This window comes from Chiloscyllium plagiosum, unplaced genomic scaffold (genome assembly GCF_037043375.1).
Source record: "Chiloscyllium plagiosum isolate Xiang-an unplaced genomic scaffold, Cpla_swu_hap1 HiC_scaffold_17, whole genome shotgun sequence".
NCBI lineage: Eukaryota > Metazoa > Chordata > Chondrichthyes > Orectolobiformes > Hemiscylliidae > Chiloscyllium > Chiloscyllium plagiosum.
Window position 1 is genome coordinate 43,046,745 of NW_028270155.1, and position 16,126 is coordinate 43,062,870.

At 40.9% G+C, this 16,126-nt stretch overlaps 2 protein-coding genes across 4 annotated transcripts in view; one reads left to right on the forward strand and one right to left on the reverse strand.

Moving 5' to 3' along the window:
* itfg1 (integrin alpha FG-GAP repeat containing 1) overlaps positions 1-8,854 on the reverse strand; it is a 237,556-nt gene extending 228,702 nt beyond the window's left edge. Inside the window, exon 1 of the mRNA XM_043706920.2 lies at positions 8,631-8,854. Coding sequence (XP_043562855.2) covers positions 8,631-8,814 — 184 coding nt within the window. The 5' untranslated portion in view covers positions 8,815-8,854. The remainder of the gene's footprint in view (positions 1-8,630) is intronic.
* Positions 8,855-9,078: 224 nt separating this feature from the next.
* The window catches only part of phkb (phosphorylase kinase, beta), a 349,249-nt gene continuing 342,201 nt past the window's right edge, over positions 9,079-16,126 (forward strand). For 2 of the 3 annotated variants that reach the window (XM_043706918.2, XM_087995881.1), the window contains exons 1-2: positions 9,086-9,148; positions 10,330-10,422. In XM_043706918.2, coding sequence (XP_043562853.1) covers positions 10,359-10,422 — 64 coding nt within the window. In that variant the 5' untranslated portion in view covers positions 9,086-9,148; positions 10,330-10,358. Of the gene's footprint in view, positions 9,149-10,329; positions 10,423-16,126 lie in introns of all 3 variants that reach the window. The other variant, XM_087995880.1, reaches the window with a different exon arrangement.

Here is a 16,126-nt window from a genome sequence, read left to right on the forward strand (position 1 = left end):
CTTCCTCTGGCAGCTCATTCCATACACGTACGACCCTCTGCGTGAAAAAGTTGCCCCTTAGGTCTCTTTTATACCTTTCCCCTCTCACCCTAAACCTATGCCCTCTAGTTCTGGACTCCCCAACCCCAGGGAAAAGACTTTGCCTATTTATCCTATCCATGCCCCTCATAATTTTGTAAACCTCTATAAGATCACCCCTCAGCCTCCGACCCTCCAGGGAAAACAGTCCCAGCCTGTTCAGCCTCTCATTGTAGCTCAGATCCTCCAACCCTGGCAACATCCTTGTAAATCTTTTCTGAACCCTTTCAAGTTTCACAACATCTTTCCGATAGGAGGGAGACCAGAATTACATGCAATATTCCAACAGTGGCCTAACTAATGTCCTATTCAGACGCAACATGACCTCCCAACTCCTATACTGAATACTCTGACCAATAAAGGAAAGCATACCAAACACCTTCTTCACTATCCTATCTACCTGCGACTCCACTTTCAAGGAGCTATGAACCTGCACTCCAAGGTCTCTTTGTTCAGCAACACTCCCTGGGACCTTACCATTACGTGTATAAGCCTTGCTAAGATTTGCTTTCCCAAAATGCAGCACCTCGCATTTATCTGAATTAAACTCCATCTGCCACTTCTCAGCCCATTGGCCCATCTGGTCAAGATCCTGTTGTAATCTGAGGTAACCCTCTTCGCTGTCCAGTACACCTCCAATTTTGGTGTCATCTGCAAACTTACTAACTGTACCTCTTATGCTCACATAGTCAAAAATCTCTCACTGTCTTAAGAGTATTCAGTCATCCTATTTCCAATACTCTCCAGGGAAGGGGATTCCAAAGACTCAATTCTCAGAAAAAAAATCTCATTTATCATGTTAAATGGAAGAACCCTTATATCTAAAACCCCCTCATTATTGTCTCTCCCCACCCAACCTATCAAGTCCCATTGGGATTTTAAATGATTCAATAAGGTCACTTTCTTTTGTTGCAAATTTCAATGAATAGAAGTCCAGCTAGTTGAAAGATTTGTTATTAAGGAACCCTCTAAATCCCTCAATCCCTCTCCTAGCCCAGATATAAATTAAGTAAGCTTTCTCTGAACTTTAATGAATTTGTATCTTCTCTCAAATCAGATTAAAACTGTATACACTACTCCAGATTTGCTCCTAATGATGCCTTATACAACTGTAGTAAAACATTCTTACTTTTATATCCAACTTCCTTTGTAAAATTCTCAATGCAATCAGGCAGAGTTAAGTGTCCCACTGTATTCCCCCACATGAAATACATTTTTGTTTAGACAGATGATAATCTTCTGTAATAGAAAATGTCCATTAAAGTTTGCTCCCATTATATTACCCTACTGAGTGGTGTGCCATCACATACATGAAAAAGTTATACAAACACTTTTTATTACATTTATGAGCACTGGTTTGTACAGGCAAGAATGTTAAAAAATTTGCAGAATATCTTTTATCCTGTAACTTCACTTTGATTAAAGCTTACATTTGATTTTGACTTCTTGTATACAATGCCATGCGAAATCCTTTGGCAATTGAATAGCTTTGGCACACTTGAATGCACCAAAATATACGAGGAGAAAGTGAGGACTGCAGATGCTGGAGATCAGAGCTGAAAGTGTGTTGCTGGAAAAGCGCAGCAGGTCAAGCAGCATCCAAGGAACAGGAGAATCGACGTTTTGGGCAAAAGCCCTTCTTCAGGAATGAGGAAAGTGTGTCCAGCAGGCTAAGATAAAAGGTAGGGAGGAGGGACTTGGGGGAGGGGCGTTGGAAATGCGATAGGTGGAGGGAGGTCAAGGTGAGGGTGATAGGCCGGAGTGGGGTGGGGCGGAGAGGTCAGGAAGAAGATTGCAGGTTAGGAAGGTGGTACTGAGTTCGAGGGATTTGACTGAGACAAGAAGCGCAGGGCTTTAAGTCCTTCATGATGGGGGATGGAGGTGTACAGGGACTGGATGTCCATGGTGAAGATAAGGCGTTGGGGACCGAGGAAGCGAAAATCATGGAGGAGGTGGAGGGCGTGGGTGGTGTCCCGAACGTAGGTGGGGAGTTCTTGGACTAAGGGGGACAGGACCGAGTCTCCAGCATCTGCAGCCCTCTCTTTCTCCTAGAACTCAAATTCACCTGGACCGTCTCAGAACTGGCACCACCCCCCAACATTTTCCTCCGCTACATCGATGACTGTATCGGCGCTGCCTCGTGCTCCCACTAGGAGCTGGGACAGTTCATCCACTTTACCAACACCTTCCACCCCGACCTCAAATTCACCTGGACCGTCTCAGACTCCTCCCTCCCCTTCCTAGAACTTTCCATTTCCATTTCGGGTGACCGAATCGACACGGACATTTACTATAAACCGACCGACTCCCACAGCTACCTAGACTACACCTCCTCCCACCCTGCCCCCTGTAAAAACGCCATCCCATATTCCCAATTCCTTCGTCTCCGCCGCATCTGCTCCCAGGAGGACCAGTTCCAAAGCTGTACAACCCAGATGGCCTCCTTCTTCAAGGACCGCAATTTCCCGCCAGACATAGTCGACGATGCCCTCCACCGCATCTCTTCCACTTCCCGCTCCTCCGCCCTTGAGCCCCGCCCCTCCAACCACCACCAGGACAGAACCCCACTGGTCCTCACCTACCACCCCACCAACCTCCATGTACAATGTATCATCTGCCGTCATTTCCGCCACCTCCAAACGGACCCTACCACCAGGGATATATTTCCCTCCCCTCCCCTATCAGCGATCCGAAAAGACCACTCTCTCCGTGACTCCCTCGTCAGGTCCACACCCCCCACCAACCCAACCTCCACTCCCGGCACCTTCCCCTGCAACCGCAAGAACTGCAAAACTTGTGCCCACACCTCCCCCCTTACTTCCCTCCTAGGCCCCAAGGGACACTTCCATATCCGCCACAAATTCACCTGCACTTCCACACACATCATTTATTGCATCCGCTGCACCCGATGTGGCCTCCCCTATATTGGGGAGACAGGCTGCCTACTTGCGGAACGTTTCAGAGAACACCTCTGGGACACCCGGACCAACCAACCCAACCACCCCGTGGCTCAACACTTCAACTCCCCCTCCCACTCTACCAAGGTCATGCAGGTCCTTGGACTCCTCCATTGCCAGACTATGGCAACACGACGGTTGGAGGAAGAGCACCTCATCTTCTGCCTGGGAACCCTCCAACCACAAGGGATGAACTCAGATCTCTCCAGTTTCCTCATTTCCCCTCCCCCCACCTTGTCTCAGTCAAATCCCTCGAACTCAGCACCACCTTCCTAACCTGCAATCTTCTTCCTGACTTCTCCGCCCCCACCCCACTCCAGCCTATCACCCTCACCTTGACCTCCCTCCACCTATCGCATTTCCAACACCCCCCCCCCCCCCCCCCAAGTCCCTCCTCCCTACCTTTTATCTTAGCCTGCTGGACACACTTTCCTCATTCCTGAAGAAGGGCTTATGTCGATTCTCCTGTTCCTTGGATGCTGCTTGACCTGCTGCGCTTTTCCAGCAACACATTTTCTGCACCAAAATATAGCCATTCTTGAGCTCATGGCTTCTTTTTAAGTTGGGTAAAGTCTCTAGTTCACATGGTTAACATCTCTATTATTTTCTCTTAAACTCTTATCTTGCCTTTCAAAATTAAAGTGTTGCAACGCATTACCGTTTCTAAACCACACATGTTTTAAGGCGGCACCAGAGAGTGGTGACACTATAACACACTGTATTTTGTAACAACAAAACTCGTGACAATAAATAAACCATGTCTAAAGTAGTAGCATTCTCATCATTTGAATACAAACTTAAATTGAAGGCCCATCTGCCTTATAATGGCTAGAAGATATGCATGGTATTATTCAAAAAGAAGATCACAGAGCTCTTCCGGTGGCCTGCCAACATTTTGAAGTGATACCACAACACATCTATTCATTGCTGTTCCTAGAACATTCCGTGTGCAAATTTTCTGCTACAGATTTTTATTCATTCATGGGTTGAGATAGGCACAGTCTAGGCCAGTATTTATTGCCAATCCCTAATTGCCCACAGGGCAATTATCACGATTACAAATATACTATATAAACACCACTGAAAGTCACATGACATCCTGTGACTGTAGCAAAGGTAAAGCATTCATCCTGATTTGTCAAGATGTCTCAATACCTCACATTACCTATACAATCCTTCTCCAATTCCTTTTCTTTAAGCACCTGCCTGTTTACATTCTTAACTATCTCATAATAGTCAGAGAAACACTTAGAATGGCTTTCTTTCCATTCCAACACCATTATCAGTGGACATTTGAGGTATCTGTCCTTCAATTCTTTTACTTTTCATCTGTGCTGTTCACCTTCAGTGAAACTATCCAAAATTAGATTACTTATTTACAGTGTGGAAACAGGCCCTTCGGCCCAACAAGTCCACACTGACCCTCCAAAGAGCAACCCACCCAGACCCATTCCTCTACATTTACCCCTTCACCTAACACTACGGGCAATTAAACATGGCCAATTCACCTAACCTGCACATCTTTGGATTGTGGGAGGAAACTGAAGCACCCGGAGGAAACCCACGCAGACATGGGGAGAACGTGCAAACTCCACAGACAACTGCCTGAGGTGGGAATTGAACCCGTGTCTCTGGCGCTGTGAGGCTGTGCCACCGTGACGCCCACTATTCCAGGTTTCACATGCTATGAAAATGCCAGTTCAATCTTTTGATCATCTCTCTCATGCTGCACTCTATACAACGATGAGCTTTCATTCAAAAACCTACATATCATTAAGGCCTCCTACTTTTAGCTTCGTCAAATCACAAACACAGTAAGCTGTTGGTGAAACTCTTTGATACCTTCATTAATCTATAGACTTGATTAAAATATTCTGACTGGTTGCCAATACTCCATGAAGAAGATTGTTAACAATAAACACAACCCCAAAAGTTGTTCACGCAAAGGCAGGTGGGTGGTTAGTTAGCAAGATGAGCTGTAAAGGTCTTCAGGAAACAGCTTAGTTAGCAGAATAGGTAGAAGCGTGAATGAAGCTACTCGGTGTGGTTAACAAAGATTGAATGCATGTTGGTATGAAAATAAAGGAATGGCAATATACACAGAACAAGAAGCAGCAGAGAATGAACATAAACAGACAAGCCTGGGGGAATTCAATAAATAATTTTCTCGATGTTTGCGTGTATACAAACGGATTGAAAAAAAGCCAAAAAGTGATTTTTAAAATATAAATAACAGAAGAGATTACAGAGGATCAAAGTCGCGATAACGTTTGTTAGACTGGAGTTAAAGCAATAAAAGGCATTTTTGGAATTCCATTGTATAAAGGATGTTAAAGTTACAGAGATTCATGAACTTACAACAGAACTATGCCAGGGATGAAAAATTATAAGAAAACAGTAAACTTGAAATACTCCAATGATTTAGATTCACCCAGAAGACATTAACAGGTGGTTCAGCAGAGGATTATTCGCTAAAGATAGACTGGGAAACATCAAACTTTGATTGAGAAATCAGGCAGGGCTGAAGGTAATTTTAAGTGCATGTTGAAATAATGGGCCACAATTTAAAATAGTCACAAATGTGAACAGAAAGTTTACAGAAATGCCTTCATGCACAAGTATGGAATGCTTTACCATGGGAAATAATTGAATCAGGGATCATTGCACTTTTTCCAAGGAAAATTAAATAAACATTTGAAACAAAAGATACACTTTCACTGAAAAAGTGGGGCAGAGGAATGCTTCATAATTGTTCTAAAGAAAAAGAATAATGGATGAAGTGGCCTTCCTTTGCACTGGAAATCTTGCACCTGTAGGTTATTTCTCTTTTCTATTTTTATCTAATTACAAAATAAGGACACCATTGCTTTGTGATTAGAATTCTTCTATACTTCAAGATTTTTTTAAAAAAGCCGTTATGTTACATCAAGTAGAATTGGTGATGTGGAAAGCATAGAAAAATTACAAATAAAAGTAAGAAGAATTAAACTATGCAGCAATGCCAAGATATATTTGAAGTAACTTAAATGTTCAGGTTAGAAATGAGAGTTGAATGACACTTTTAAAGTTCAAATCTCTGTTACAGTGAACTGGGTTGCATTGCTAATTTCACATTATTAATGTACAAGAGTGCAATAATTGTAGTAAACTGTTAAAAATTAAAATATATTACACTGGATACACTTTAATATTTCAACTTTCTCAAATTGTTAGAGATGGAATACAAACATTGGGATATCCACGTTGGAAGTTGCAATATTGTCATGCAAAGCCATCAAGACCTTGGCTGAGTGGCACAAAACAATAATGGCAAAAGGTTGCCTTTCAGACAAGTGAAGAGTATACTGAGAGGTTCCCTACAGATAGGCATTAGTATTATTGGGGTTTTTTGATCTGAATGAATGATAATAGACAGTGTGCAGACAAAGTTTCAAAATTTACAACAGCACAATATTTGGAGGCTTTGTGAACTGAGAAGGATAGGGATAGACTTCAAGAGGTTAGAATGAGGTTTGTGGAATGGGTGGACACAGTTGACAGGGAAATCTAATTTAGAGTAGAGTAGTGTTAAATGATATACTTCAGAAGCAAGAAAAAGAAATGTTAATACCATGCTCATCATTTCATATGCTGGATCAATGTTAAGAAAAGTTACAAGATGTTAACTATTTCCTCTGGCACTTCAGAGCATGAACAGAATTGTTACAGGGGAGAAAGCAGCCATTTGGTCCATTGTGCCTGCACAGGTTATTTTGTCTCGTGCCAATCTTTTGCCTTTTCCTATTCCTTTATTTGGTCAGAATACAGAGTACAGGAGTTGAGGTCATGTTGCGGCTGTACAGGACATTGGTTAGGCCACTGTTGGAATATTGCGTGCAATTGTGGTGTCCTTCCTATTGGAAAGATGTTGTGAAACTTGAAAGGGTTTAGAAAAGATTTACAATGATGTTGCCAGGGTTTGAGGATTTGAGCGAGAGGGAGAGGTTCAATACGAAAAGGCGAGGGCGGTTTTCTCTGGAGCGTCAGAGGCTGAGGGAATGACCTTATAGAGGTTTATAAAATCATAAGGGGCATAGATAGGATAAACAGACAATTTTCCATGGGTGGGGGAGTCCAGCACTAGAGGTAGATTTACGGTTAGAAAAAGATATGAAAGAGACCTAAGGGGCAACTTTTTCCACACAAAGAGTGGTAGGTGTATGGAATGAGCTGCCAGAGGAAGTGCTGGAGGCTAGTACAACTGCAACATTTAAAATGAATAGGAAGGATTTGGGAGGGATATGGGCTGGGTGCTGGCAAATGGGTCAGGATTAGGTTGAGGTATCTGGAATAGTTGGACTGAAGGGTCTGTTTCCATGCTGGACATCTCTATGACTCTGTAATATCCCCACTTATGTGTATATCAAAATAATTATTCAATATCCTCTTGAATGCCTTTGTTGAATCTATCTCCACCACATTCCCAGTCAAGACATTCCATATCGGAACTGCTTGCTGAGTGAAAACAATTTTGCACACATCACCCTTGCTTCTTTTTCACATCATTTTAAAAATTGATGCTCACTTTTTCTTCTTTTCAGTGGAAATACCTATCTGTTTTGCTCATGATTTTGGAAACCTCTGTCAACTCTCCTTACAGTCTACTTCTCTCCAAGGAGAACAATCCTAACCTTTTTTCCCCCCAAATCTGTCTTCATAACTGTAGTTTATCATCCTTGGAACTCACCTTAAGAATTGCTTGTGCACTCTCTCTAACACACTCCTATTTTCTATAATATTATGTGCAGTTTATGCTGCAACACTCTAACAGAGGTCTAACTAGTGCCCGGTACAAGTTCAACCTCACCTCCCTACTCTTGTAATCCATGCCATTATGAATAACTTTCAAGTACACTGTACGTTTTCTCCACCTGCCCTGCCATCTCCAAAGTTCACTAACTAACTGAAGTGATAAAAATTAAATTGCAATAGCACACAACCACCATTCCCATAAAATATACACAGTATGTTCAAAATAATAGTTACCCTTTGAAAAGCCTAAGTTTGATTTTTTTTTCCCCTACAAGAGCTTGGAATTAGAAGAACATACTGGCATGTAGGATTGGAAGAAGTTACAAGGGATGCAGGATTCTGCAGATTATCCTGATTTCACAAGTCCATCGAGAATCATAAAGCCAATGTGAGTTGGCAAAAACAGAAACCATAAGAATACACCCTATGAATCAATATTAAACTGCTTGTTACAACTGAGATAATGAGTAAGTTTAACAAAAAAGTCGTTCTCAAATATTTCATCACCGAAATAATGAAAATTATAAAAAAAAACTTCCTAGTTAACCGAGCCCATCTACTCACACTAAATTAAAATATAACGTCTAATTGATAAGCAAATTGAATGCTCAGAAAGACACGCTTTGAAATTTCTGACTTGTTGCAAAATATTTTGACAGGCGCCAGATTAATTATTAACAAATGAGAGAAGCAACACCAAGAAACAAACATTCGCCGCTCACCTGTCAACTTTATGCAATAAACATCAGACACATCTCTATGACTCTATAACCAGTCCTATCGTGGCTGGCTGGAACTACTCACTCGATCTGATGAGAAAGATGTCGGTCTGCTTATCTGCATTAAAGTCTCCAAATGCAGCCACGGTTCCCCAGGCTTCCGACCCGAACAACTCGGCAGTAACATCTTGCAGAGCGGAGACAGCAGAACGCCATGGGAGAAGGCACAAGATAGCGAGTATATGACAGATAATACCGGCGGGGCCCATGGCCAGCCAGACAGACAGAGAGAGAGAGAGAGAGGTAGCAGCACCAGCACTACCACCGTCACCCAGCAACCCAGTACAACCTGCTTTTCGGCAGGTAACCATGGCACCTAACCAAGCCCAACGAATGTTTAAAAAAGGGGCATATCAAAGTTTTAATTAATAGAACATAAAATATGTATGCGTGCTTTAAAAGATGTTGTTTTGAATTATCTAGGAAAGTTTAGATGTCAGGTGAACTTCGCGACAATGTCGCGCAGCGCTGCCTTAAGTCTATCCAATATGGACGACCTGCGCTGGATATTGACAGATTTCAGATCCCGATCGAAACGTACAGGTTTGCAAATAAATAGGTGGCATGAGTGAGAAACTGTTAATGGTGATGTGACATTTTACATTTCATGCTTGATAGTGAGCACAGCTTGTTTGGTGTAAGTTTTCCATTTGATGCTGACTATCCTCGCCTAAGTCTTGTCATCTAACACAGTATGTGCTATATATAGACATTATATTTATTTATAACATATGTCAACGCACGTTCATGTTGAATAAAGCACGTTTTTGGTACTTTTGCCAACTGGCAGTTAGCAACTCGTAGTACACTTGCTATTCGGGTTGTTTTTGTCGCCGGTATTGGTGCTGATGTTTACAATATTTTGCACGTTATTTCCAAATGCATATGTATTCAATATAACATTAAAATTCTTAACATTTAACTAAATAGGAAACATCAGTGAAAGCAAAATCTAACGTTTGATGAAATGATGTCATCTAATCTTATTTTAGCGTTTCTAGCTACCAGTGTCATCTGAACTGTAACCTTTTCTAAACATATCACATAACTCCTTCTGAAATGTCTACCATGTGATGTTAAGTAATTTAACGCCATTGAATTTTCATTTGCTGTAAAGCACCCAGCCGACCAGGTTTTGTAATTTAGGATTAAAATGGAATATTTCACGAGCTGTTGCATTATTCATGCAACGATATCACTATTAGATACTATGCTAAGACGACATACCTGTTCTACTGAGGTACCATCAATAAAACAAATATATTCCTACACTTTTATTTTCATACACGTTTCTGAAAACAATACAACTTGAAGGTACCTACCTTTTTTGTAATTGAATACAGATGTTCATGAACACAAATTATTTTACAAAGTTGAACTTGAAAATTTTAACATTTATCAATGCCTTCTTCCTTTCCATTTAACAAAGTTTCAGTTACTGCATTTCAGTTCATAATTTGGTTTGTTACATTTTACTTATTTACAATTTTGTCTTTGTATTTTGTGTATACAATGATGGCATGAAGACAATTTTTTATCTTTAAAGATAATGTTAATGTTTAATTCACAATTAACATCGATCTGTTTATAAATTGTGTACATTGAAGTTTGTAAGTTTGCAAAATGTAACAGTGCATGCTTCCTTAGATTTCATGCACATCGTTTACTAACATTGCATGTATGAACTAACTACTTAACGTGTGAATTGCTATAATATACTGTAGCAAGAGAGGCGTGTTTTTGAAAGTTGAAAATGGAAGTTACCAACTTCGATGATGATGACAACCCCACCTACAATCGTAGTTACTCATTACTGGGTAAGTTGTTCCTGCTTATATACTGAACATAACATTTCAGCATGAATATGCAAATAAGTATCGAACTTTGTTTGTATACTAATGCTTTTAATAATTCCAAACTCAGATGAATATAGTATTTACTAGGTTTCAACATTTGGGAACATGGAACTGAAATGTCATAGCTATTACAGAGACATGGCTAAGGGAGGAACAGGACTGGGAGCTCAATGTTCTGGGTATGGATGCTATTGGAAGGATGAAAAGGGAGGCGGGAGTGGAGGGGCACTTATGTTTCGGGAAAACATAAGTGCCATACCTAGGATGTCCCTGGGGGATTGTCCAGTGAAGCTACATGGCTGGAACTGAGAAATAAGAAGGGAGACCTTGATGAGATTGTACTATAGGCCCCCAAAAACTCAGAAGGAAATTGAAGAGCAACTATGTAGGGAGACCTCCGATATCTGTAAGAATAATAGAGTTGTAATAGTATGGGACTTTAATTTTCAAACATAGACTCAGAATGCCATAGTTTTATGGGCTTGAGTGGGGAGGAATTTGTTCATGAATGAATGATTCTGAATGAATGAATGATTTTATTGTCATGTGTATTTTACAGTGAGAAACTCTATAAATAGAATAAAATACATCCTCACAATATGGCGCCTTTTTGATAGTTTAAGAAAAAGAGAAAAAATGAAAATAAATAGCTTAAAGAGAAGTCCATCTAGTTTCAAGTACTGAGTTGCTCAGAACCACCAGCACCTCGCCACCTTCAAGAAGATTTGCTTTATCAATATGTAGGTGTACCTACTAGCAAAGGAGCAAAAGCTTGGGAAGTTAAGCAGGGCAAGTAACTGAGATGTTGGTGGGGGAGCACTTTTGGACCAGTGATTATAACTCTATTAGTTTTAAAATAGTTTTGGAAAAGGATAGATCTTCTGGAAAATTTGACATTCTAACTTGGAGCGAGGCCAAATTTGATGGTATGGGACGTGCTTTCGAAGGTTGATTGGGGTAGGCTGTTTGCAGGTAAAGGAATGACTGGCAAGTGGAAGGCTCTCAAAAGTGAGATAAAAAAAGTTCACAGATGGTATGCTCCTGTTAGAGTGAAGGCAAGGTTCTTAGGAGTAGGGAATCACTGATTACTAGAGATATTGAAGCTGAAAAACAAGGAGGAGGCATTTATCAGCTGTAGACAGCTGGGATCAAGTGAATCCCTTGAGGAGTAATGGGAGGCGAAGGAGTATACTTAAGAGAGAAATCAGAAGAGCAAAAAGGGGATGTGAAATAGCTTTGGCAGATAAGGTTCAGGAAGAACCAAAAAGATTCTACAAGTACATTAAGGGCAAAAGAGCTCCTCGGTGGAGAATAGGGCCTCTTAAAGACCAATGAGGCCTTATATGTGTGGAGTATTCAGAAATGGTGAGATACTAAACCAATATGTTGCATCAGAATTGACTGTGGAGAAAGACATGCAAGTTAGGGAATTTGGGGAAACAAATAGTGATGTCTTGAAAAAAGTCCACATTATAGGAAAGGAGGTGCCAGTGGTCTTAAAATGCATAAAAGTGGATAAATCCCCAGGACTTGATCAAGTGTATTCGAGGACATTCGGGCAGCTAGGGAAGAAATTGTGGGCTCCTAGTGGAGATTTTATTTCCTCTACAGCTACTGGTGGGGTGCTGGCAGGCTGGAGAGTGACTAATGTGCCTTTATTTAAGGAAGACTGCAAGGAAAAGCCTGGGAAGTATAGACTGGTGAGCCTGATGTCAGTCAGGGGTAAGGGATTCTGAAAGACAGTATTTATATGCATTTAGAGAGGCATGGACTGATTAGAGATATTCAGCATGGCTTTGTGTGTGGGAAATTATGTTTCACAAACTTGATTTGAATGTTTTGAGGACATGACGAAGGGGATACATGAGGGCAGAGCAGTAGACATTGTCTACCTGGACTTTAGCAAGGGCTTCAACAAGGTACCGTGTGGCAGACTGGTTAGTAAGATTAGATCACATGGCATCCAGGGGAAGGTAGGCAATTGGGTACAATATTGGAATGAAAGTAGGAGACAGAGACTGGTGGTAGAGGATTGTTGTTTGGACCGGAGGCCTGTGACGAGCAGTGTTCTGTAAAGATCACAACTGGGTCCACTATTGTTTATAATTTATTTAAATGATTATGAGAATATAGGAGGCATCATTAGTAAGTTTGTGAATTAAACTAAAGTTGGTGATGTAGCTGGTAGCTGAAAATGTGTTGCTGGAAAAGCGCAGCAGGTCAGGCAGCATTCAAGGAGCAGGAGAATCGACGTTTCGGGCATGAGCCCTTCTTCAGGAATGAGGAATGTGTGCCAAGCAGGCTAAGATAAAAGATAGGGAGGAGGGACTTGGGAGAGGGGTGATAGGTGGAAGGAGGTTAAGGTGAGGGTGATGGGGCTGAGAAGTCAGGAAGAAGATTGCAGGTTAGGAAGGTGGTGCTGAGTTCGAGGGTTGGGACTGAGACAAGATGGGGGGAGGTGGTACACAGGGTGATGAAGAAGGGATTTGGAATGCTCATCTTCATTCGTCAAATCATTGTGTATAGGAGCTGAGGCGTCATGTTGTAGCTGTACAGGACATTGGAGAGGCCACTTTTGGAATACTGTGTATAGTTCTGATCCCCCTGCTGTAATAAGGATGTTATTAAACTGGAAAAGGAACAGAAGAGATTTACAAGAGTATTACCAGAACTGGAGAGTTTGAGTAATCAGGAGAGGCTGGGATCTTTTTACCTGAAGCGGAGTTTGAGGGATGACCTCAAAAGTTGTTTTGAAGTTGGAAAGATGATGAAGAAAATTGATGTGTACGAAACATAGCCCTCAGAACCAGAAATCTGGGGCATTAAATAGGTGTGTTTGAAAACTGGTTCTCAATTCCACCTTCAAACAATGCAATGGCAAAGGACTGTGAGCCATGCATTTACGGTAGTCTACTTGTTTACTGGGCTCAAGAAAGGAATTGTTGCATCCCTCAGGTTCAGGCTGATATATGAGCAACCATGTTTATACTGCTTCTATTCAGAAATTCAATGTTCTTTCCAAGAAGATTAAATCTTTAGTAATATTGTGAAAGATTGCTCCTCCTTGAAATTTATGAATAAATTGTCACTATTTGCTTAAAACAACAAGAATACATTGTCTGAACTTTCAACAATAAGATAATTACATAGAACATAGAAAAGTACAGCACAGAACAGGCACTTTGGCCCACGATGTTGTGCCGAAGATAAATCCCAATATAAAATAAAATAACTTAACCTATGCACCCCTCAATTCACTGCTATCCATGTGCATGTCCAGCAGTCACTTAAATGTCCCTAATGACTCTGCTTCCACAACCATCGCTGGCAATGCATTCCATGCATTCACAACTCTCTGCGTAAAGAACCTTCCCCTCTATATCTTTCTCCTAATATCTTAAAACTATGACCCCACATGCCAGTCAATCCTGCCCTGGGGAAAAGTCTCTGGCTATTGACTGTATCCATGCCTCTCATTACCTGGTATACCTTGATCAGGTTACCTCACTTCCTCCTTCTCTCCAGAGAGAAAGGTCTGAGCCTAGTCAACTTCTCTTCATAAGGCAAGCCCTCCAGTCCAGCAGCATCCTGGTAATCCTTCTTTGCACCCTCTCCAAAGTCTCTGTATCTTTCCTATAGTAGGGCGACCAGAACTGGACACAGTATTCCAAGTGTGGTCTCACCAGGGACTTGTAGAGATGTAGCAAAAGCTCGCAGCTCTTAAACTTGATCCCCCTGTTAATGAAAGCCAAATTGTTATTTTATGATTACTGGGTAGTCTTCCAAGGTGTTGTTCATAAGCAGTCTGATGTTTGCAGCATGTTGAAACGTTAGCTGCTAACTTTGTTTGTCCCATTACCACCAAACAACTGCTCGGAAACTTGTAGTTCAACCAGCATCAAAATTTTGTTTGTGAAAATTTCTGCAGATTAACAACAATCTCTCCAGGTTGTGTTAGAGTTGGGACAGCTGCAAGTGGCTTTGTCTTTCTCACTCTTTTCTGTATTCTTTTTAAAGACTCTGCAATGAGATTTATTGGAGCATTCATAGAATGTGATTACTGTCTCAGCATTTATAAAAGTAGAAAGATGTATTTTCCTACTCCCACATTTAGGCAATATTGACATGACCCTAAAAAAAACAAGATAACACGTGAACTTTCATTTTGTGAATGGGAAATAATACAGCAAATAGATTTCAGTGCAGGTAACTGTTCACCCATTTTGAACCAAATCCAAGTGTTGTTTAAAATATGTTACTTTCTGGGGAGATGGTGACATAGTGGTCATGTCACTGGATTACTAATCTAGAGGTCCAGGATGATGTTTTGGGAATGTGGATGTAAACCTCACCATGGCAGTTTGAGATTATCTTGAGATTAATAAATCTGGAATTTTAAAACTAGTCTCAGTATATGACAATTTCATCATTCCTGATGAAGTGCTTATGCTCGAAATGTCAACTCTCCTGCTCCTCGGATGCTGCCTGACCGGTTGTGCTTTTGCAGCACTACACTCTTCGACATATGACAGCTGTTGTTAATTATTGTTTAAAAACCCCATCTGTTTCACAAATGCCCTTTCGGACAGGAAATCTGTTATCCTTACCTGATGTGGTCTTCATGTGACTCCAGACCCATAGTGATGTATTTAATATAATACAGCAAATAGAGATGATTCCTGGTTCTAATAAAGCACCAGGTTGAACAAGCGTAGACAGGGGAAACAACATCCCAAGAGACTGCTTCCCCAATCATAATTTACGCAGTCTCATTGATTACAAAGGCTTTTGGAGCATCATAAGATTATCGGTTATGTACAATTATTACAGGGTTCTGTATCTTTCAAACTTTTCTGTGGTTGCTGAACTCGAAAGATAAACACTGCTATCCCAGTGTGTGTTCCTCAGCACAGGGTCTCTTTATCTTGTTATTGGAGCCCCTGGCATAAAGGTGTTCTTTATATTCCACACAGTAATCCACTGTACCCAGTCAGGACAACTTCTCATCTAAGTTAAACAATTCTTTTGTTTCTGTAATAATAATTGAGACCCACTTCCTCTTGTGATGCAGGGGATTTACCCATACCTATCTATCACTTTAACCCTTCACTAGATTACAATGATTCCTGGCATTTGCAGGCATTTCAATCATGGTATCCCATAGTCTGCACTATGGTGATTATCTGTCTTCCTATACTGTTTTCTACAGTTAATCTGGTTCCAATGTTAAATGATTCAGTTGCAATATACACATTCCAGTTTTCCTATCCCCTTGTCTCTGCTTTTAGATATATTACACACCTAGAGAAATTAATAATTAAATAAATGTATCACAGCAAACAATGTGAGTCTGAACAAAGGTGTATAGTTTCAGGATAAGGGCTGATAAATGAGGACTGAAATAAGAAATTCATTCACTTACCAGGTTGTAAATCTTTGCAGTTCTCTAACCGAGAAGGTTAGAGGACTCCACTGAATATATTTAAGATAGTAATAGACTTATTTTAAAGAGGACCAAAAATTAGAGTTAAAGCCCAGGATTGTCCATGGTCATATTGAATGCTGAGTAGACTTAGCAGGCCACATTGTCTTCCCTACTTCTTATAAGAATATATTTCTTATATTCTTATGTTATATATAAACACTATCTCTGCATCTAGTTGAG